General features: G+C 59.6%; 3 protein-coding genes across 3 annotated transcripts in view; 1 reads left to right on the forward strand and 2 right to left on the reverse strand.

The window, feature by feature from the left end:
• Nucleotides 1–409, forward strand: part of ACA1_153000 (uncharacterized protein) — a gene marked incomplete at both ends in the record, with an annotated part of 1,517 nt that extends 1,108 nt beyond the window's left edge. Inside the window, 2 exons of the mRNA XM_004353577.1 lie at nucleotides 79–195; nucleotides 270–409. Of these exons, the coding sequence (XP_004353629.1) occupies nucleotides 79–195; nucleotides 270–409 (257 nt within the window). The remainder of the gene's footprint in view (nucleotides 1–78; nucleotides 196–269) is intronic.
• Nucleotides 410–977: 568 nt separating this feature from the next.
• ACA1_153010 (uncharacterized protein) lies at nucleotides 978–2,153 on the reverse strand (the record flags this gene model as incomplete). The annotated part of the gene is made up of 6 exons (XM_004353578.1): nucleotides 978–1,155; nucleotides 1,269–1,360; nucleotides 1,440–1,567; nucleotides 1,630–1,669; nucleotides 1,763–1,910; nucleotides 2,014–2,153. The coding sequence occupies 6 exons, from the start codon at nucleotides 2,151–2,153 to the stop codon at nucleotides 978–980; spliced, it is 726 nt and encodes a 241-aa protein (XP_004353630.1).
• A 1,102-nt stretch (nucleotides 2,154–3,255) lies between these two features.
• Nucleotides 3,256–5,630, reverse strand: part of ACA1_153020 (ubiquitin carrier protein) — a gene marked incomplete at both ends in the record, with an annotated part of 2,641 nt that continues 266 nt past the window's right edge. Inside the window, 11 exons of the mRNA XM_004353579.1 lie at nucleotides 3,256–3,306; nucleotides 3,396–3,477; nucleotides 3,583–3,688; nucleotides 3,823–3,945; nucleotides 4,072–4,182; nucleotides 4,279–4,515; nucleotides 4,598–4,693; nucleotides 4,971–5,089; nucleotides 5,220–5,260; nucleotides 5,294–5,350; nucleotides 5,425–5,512. Coding sequence (XP_004353631.1) covers nucleotides 3,256–3,306; nucleotides 3,396–3,477; nucleotides 3,583–3,688; nucleotides 3,823–3,945; nucleotides 4,072–4,182; nucleotides 4,279–4,515; nucleotides 4,598–4,693; nucleotides 4,971–5,089; nucleotides 5,220–5,260; nucleotides 5,294–5,350; nucleotides 5,425–5,512 — 1,111 coding nt within the window. The remainder of the gene's footprint in view (nucleotides 3,307–3,395; nucleotides 3,478–3,582; nucleotides 3,689–3,822; nucleotides 3,946–4,071; nucleotides 4,183–4,278; nucleotides 4,516–4,597; nucleotides 4,694–4,970; nucleotides 5,090–5,219; nucleotides 5,261–5,293; nucleotides 5,351–5,424; nucleotides 5,513–5,630) is intronic.

Genomic DNA, 5,630 nt, shown 5'->3' on the forward strand with positions numbered 1-5,630 from the left:
ACACGCACACGCACACGCGCAACCGCACACGCACGACACGCGACTGATGCCAGCGAGCGGTATGGTGGGCCACGACAGGAACGGTGAAGATGACGAAAGTGGGGTCGGACCTGCTGAGCGGCTGCGTGCCGCAGTTCACCGCCGAGCACGAGGTGTGGATGGGCGCCTTCTTTGCCGACAAATCAGTCGGTGACGGTGCGGGCCAGTCTTTACATGTGCGAAACTTCCTGAGATGTTGCTGACTGGTCTGTGGTGGTCGGTGGGAGCAGAGCCGTGGCTGCTGACGGGCGCGCAGCTGGCGCCCGGTTTTGATCCGGCCGACTCGACTCTGGCCAACCGCACGGACTTCATCGACCGCTTCCCCGCGTGGTACCATGACCTCATCATCAAGCTCACTCCCGGCCAATAAGCAACGCACCAGGCGCGAGTAGTCTGGCGGATGAAGCCTGGCTACCTGTATTGGCTCAACGTTCCTCTATCCAAGGATCAAATCATTAGTGTGTTGCAGAATCCCCAGAGCGCTAATAGTGTGGATGGTTATATAACACGGGGGGCGTAGTTCAATTGGTAGAGCGTCTGACTCCAGATCAGAAGGTTGCGTGTTCAAGTCACGTCGTCCTCATACATAACTTTTTCTTTTGCTTGTCAACAAAGTGCCTGCCGGTGTTTTCTTTTAATGCCACAACTTCCCCCAACACGCCACTTAGAGGTACATGAGCTATGCGCCACTTGCACACAAACACGTCTGCTCGGTGCTTGGGCCAACGACGCGTTTTTCCCAACAGTAATCAACAAAATCTCTGTGAAACACGAACTAAGCAGGATTGGGGCGCCATGGCGCAGTCGGCACCGCGCTCCCCTAGTAAGGGAGAGATCATGGGTTCGATTCCCATTGGCGCCATCCTACTTCTTTTTGCTGCTTGAAGACGTTTAAGGTGGGAGTCTAGTGCCACATGACTGAAGGCTCAACGTGGTCTTTATTCGTACCGGAATGAAGGCAGGTACAGAATGAAGTAGGCCACACCAAGACACTTGGCCCAGATGTGGGCGGTCGAATTCTTGGGTGCCATCCAGCAGAGCCAGGCAAAGTAGCCGTGCACGGTGAAGGTGTGTAGACACAGGCGCACCACGAACTCCCGAAGCCACTTCTCGCGCCTGGTGCGTTGATCACACATGTATGCATCGCACACGCACACACCACCGCACACGCACGCATGCAGCTCAGCTGACTGTGCTGTGACTTCCGCAGGGTGTGGCGAGAAATGTACCTTCTGCTGGAGGGCCTCGTGATGCCGAGCCACTCGGCAGCTCCCTCCACGGCGTCCTGCACTCGGTGCCCTGCGTCGAAGTGCTCTGGGAACTGCAAATATCGCGGGTGTGACATGAGTGGACCAAACAACAACACAGCACACAGCACACAGCACACAGCACACAAGTACCAGGAAGGGGACGAAGGTGGCCGGGTGTTCGGTCTTGTAACGGAGAAGGGTCGTGCTGAGCTGGTCGCCCGACCACACGCCCTGCCCGGCCGCCATGATGCCCGTCGTAACCCAGGCCGTCAGCGTTCCTACGCAGAAGAAAGACAGCTCAGCTCGGGCCACAGCTCAACTCGCGAGTAGTGGGTCGTACCTGGGCCAAGTCCCGACTCAGGTGGTGGCTGGGCCGCACCCTGCGGTGGCGGGCGCCGCGACAACGTAGAAGAAGTAGAAGTAGAAGTAGAAAGACGGGATGAGGTTGATGAAGGCGCGGTGAGCTGGCTGACGAGGGCGGGGAGGACGCGGAGGCCGGCCACGGCCCAGCCGACGCGAAGCAGCTGGCGCACTACGCGGCCAAAGGCCCTCTCCGTATTGTCGAGCACGGGCAGGTCAGGCCGCAGCTCGTACGAGTACTCTCTACACAACTTGGTGATGCTGCCTCATCCAGCAAATGCAAGGGCACAAAAGAAAGATGAAGAGAAGATGAATGGGATGGGATGAGCTTCCTGGAAGATGAGAGAGGGTTGGGTGGGCGTACGCATCGCGAAGGGGGGCGGGAAGGGAGCGAAGGGCGAGGCGCAGGGAGTGGCCCGCAAGGAAGGGCAGGGGCAGGTAGGTCATGAACAGGTAGTCCAGCGCGGTGTCGCCTGCCTTCACCACCCACTCTGCCAGCTTCATCTTCTGCTCATAGCTTAGGCTAAGCTCGCCTGCTGCGCTCATGCTGCCACAATCTGTAGTTGAAGACTAACAAACAAAAGAACTCTCTGTGCCCTCTTGTGCTGCCCTGATCGCCATTGAAGCAACGTCAAAAGCAGTTTATTGTTCAACGTTTGGTTTTGTAAGGCGTGCAGGCCAGGCCATGGAAGACGACGCAAGCGACGACGGGAAAGGTGACGATGAAGGCGTCCCAACGCGCGGTGGCGCCGCAGTCCCGGCCGCCGCCGCCGAGTATGAGACGTACGCCGATGCCCCTGATGTAGGCGCCGATGACGATGGTGATGCCGACGCAGTCGATGCCAACGACGACCGCTGAGGCTGTTGGTGGGCTGCAGCCGTCCCTGGTACCGACCGGTAGCTTCGGACCTCGCCGCCGCCGTACGGCCGATCGTTTCGTGCCAGCGGTCCGTCCCGGCCTCGGCCTCGGCCCCTGGAGCTGCCGCCGCCGCCGCCGTTCGGCCCTGCTACGGTCGGTGTGGCGATGGTGGACGGGAGCGTAGACGTTGTGGTCGACGATGACGACATCGGCGCGTCTCCGCGCCAGCTCTCGCCGCCCCTCGAATAGCGGTTCTGGTGGCCGTCCCGCCTGCCGCCGCCTCGCCTTCGTGAGTCCGACGAAGATGACGACGATGACTGCTCGGTCGCAGCCCCAGAGCGCCTGTCGCCGGGCACGGGCCGGCTCGTGGTCGCCGTCGCCGTCGTCGGGCCGTTCGAGCCGCCAGCCGTCGCGACCGACGGGACGCGGTCATCGCGTCGCCGTCGTCGGTCGCCGATGGTGAAGGGATCGATTCCCTGCTGACGCGGTTGACGCGGTGGCTCGCGCGGCTGCTGCGGCGGTCGAGGCTGAACAGGTTTGTCTACTGTGTGGCCATCGGGCGACTGCGACTGCGCTCGGCTGTGCCCGCTGCGCCGCGTGTCATCGCGGCCGCGCGCTCGCGGCGCCTGCGCATCTCTCTTCGCGCAGCCGCCGCCGCCGCCGTTTCCTCCCGCGGCGTTGCTGCCTCGTCGTTGTTGGGAGATACCGCTGCCGCCGCCGCTGCTCCGTCGTCCACCACGGCCGGGGTCATCGCCTCGGCCGCGTCTGTCCATCGACAAGCTCGCATTCGTCCTCTCCCTGACACAATTGGCCGCATAAGTCAGTCTAGGGCGTGTGTGTGGTGTGTGTGTGGTGTGTGTGTGGCGGCACGTGTGCGTGTGCGGCACGTACTTTTCGGTGAGGTAACGGCTATATTTTCTCGGGTCGTGATAGCCCTTCCGCGCAGAATTGGCAACTGATTGACGCAGCCTGGTATTAATAATACGCGCCGCAGCACGCGTGGTCAATAGTCATGTGGACGCCATTATCTGGAAACGTCACTGATGCCATCACAGTCAGTCATGGCTGACGCACCATTCGGTGAGCTCGTCGCGCGTGGGCGCCTTAACCCCGATGCGCGCAAAGTATTCGTCCCACGACGCCACCTGCTGGATCTGCTTGCACGCCTCCTGCAGCGATTCTGGTAGGGGGTTTATATTACACAATCATTTGATGACGTTGACGAAGACGACGCATTGAACGATTGGAGGAATGATGATGGCGAGGATGACGAAGACGACGAAATGAAGGCGGTTCGTGGCGAACGCAAAGTACCTTTCATCTTGGCCGAGGGCATGCCGTACATGGCGTCGTAGCCCTGGGCGATGTCCTCGAGCGACATTCCCTCCGGCCGCCCCACGTTCTCCAGGAAATAGACGTGAAACAACAGCAGACGCACTAATGATTGAAATCGGCCGCGGAATCAATGTGGTTAGTTCCATCGTCAGCCCATAATTTGTTGCTGTATGCAGCGCAGAAGAAAATGGTAAATGATGGCGATGGTGAGGGTCGATCTCGACGTACGGCTGACGATGCTGCTCTCGAAGGTGAGGGCGCATCGCTTCTCGTCGACGATCGGGTCGGGCTGCGTCGTGGCCAGCATGGGGAACTTCTGCAGCATCCACCGCACGTTGCCTGCGCCAGGCCGAACAACCGACCGACCACACAGTTCGCCCCTCAATCACAGTGTGGCCAGCTTGACCAGCAAAATGGGGGCGGGCGGGGAGGTACGGTCAAAGCTCTCGTAGAGATAGGCCAGGGCGATGTCCTTCCACGACTTCTCGGTGATGGTGAGCAGCGGCAGGAACTCGCCCAGGGCCTTGACCACCTCCTTGGTGCGGTAGGACTCGTTCTCGACGAACATGTCGACCATGCTGTTGGCCGCCTTCACCAACGACGGGTACTGGCGGGCGAAGTGCAGTATGAGCCGCTGGAACGCGCAGTACCCGCTCAGCGCCTTGAGCGAGGCTGTGGTGGGTGGTGGACCAGCAAAGGGCAATTTACGGCGTGAGCGATATGAAACACTCAATGATTGTGGAATGAATGGTACCGTGGGTGCGCTCGGCCATCACGTTGACGACCATCGTGTTGCACAGCTTGGCCAGCGTCTCGAACGCCATCTCGGGGCGGAACCGGCCCTCGTTGCCTGCTGAGAAGACACACGTTAGTGGCCAGGCTAGCGAGCTATGGAAGCCGGCAATTGGGCTCTGCGAAGGGGTGGTGACCACTACTAACCTGTACAAATCACGCTCAAGCTCTTCCTGAGCAGTGTTTCAGCTCTTTCCCCGTGTTCTTCATTTACATCTGTGTAAAATAAGCAAACAAATGTGGCATCAGTATATGAGTATGTTGCCAACATGTTCACCATACATGTTTGTTGAATAAGAAACATCAAAGAATCAAAAAGGAAGCTTGGTTGGTACATAGAGGGAGCCAGTGCGTGAAGGCATCGCCCATCACAGTTTGCCGCACGCTATCCACTGAGTAGGCCGTGTAGGACAGTAGGTCGAGGTTGGTGTTAATCTCCGACGGTTCGTTCTTCCTGCAGTACACACATAGCCCCGAGCCGTTCACACAGAGATAAGCAAAACCAATCTAGAGAGTGCAGTGCTGCAATGACGACGATGGTGATGGTGGTAACGATGGTGACGACGATGGTGAGGTTCTCGCACCGGTTGTTCCAGATCAAGGAGATGTCGATGCCCAGCACGTCCTCGGTAAAATGGCGCCGCGAGTGAAAGCAGACGAGTTCCTCCCTGATGATGTCCGCCTCTTTCTTCGGCAGCTGATTGATCTCCAGCTTCTGCGTCGGCTCGCAGGTCGAACGTGTGAACAACCTTTGGAGGGGGGAGGTGGTGGGGGCGGGGGCGGGGGTACCGTGACGACTGGAGGCCAAGGGCAGCCGGGGACGTGCGGGCACGTGTGGCAGGAGAAGGCCCGCGCCTTCTGAATGGCTCGCGGTATCCTAATCGTTGTGCGTGGCATGTCAATATCGTGTGTCGTGCCGTGCGTGTGCGGTGGTGCGTGTGCGTGTGCGATGCGGGTGAGCGATGTGTGTACCGCCGCAGGCAGACTTCGAGACC

The sequence above is a fragment of the Acanthamoeba castellanii genome, assembly GCF_000313135.1.
Source record: "Acanthamoeba castellanii str. Neff unplaced genomic scaffold scf7180000084720, whole genome shotgun sequence".
In the NCBI taxonomy this organism is placed as follows: domain Eukaryota; phylum Discosea; order Longamoebia; family Acanthamoebidae; genus Acanthamoeba; species Acanthamoeba castellanii.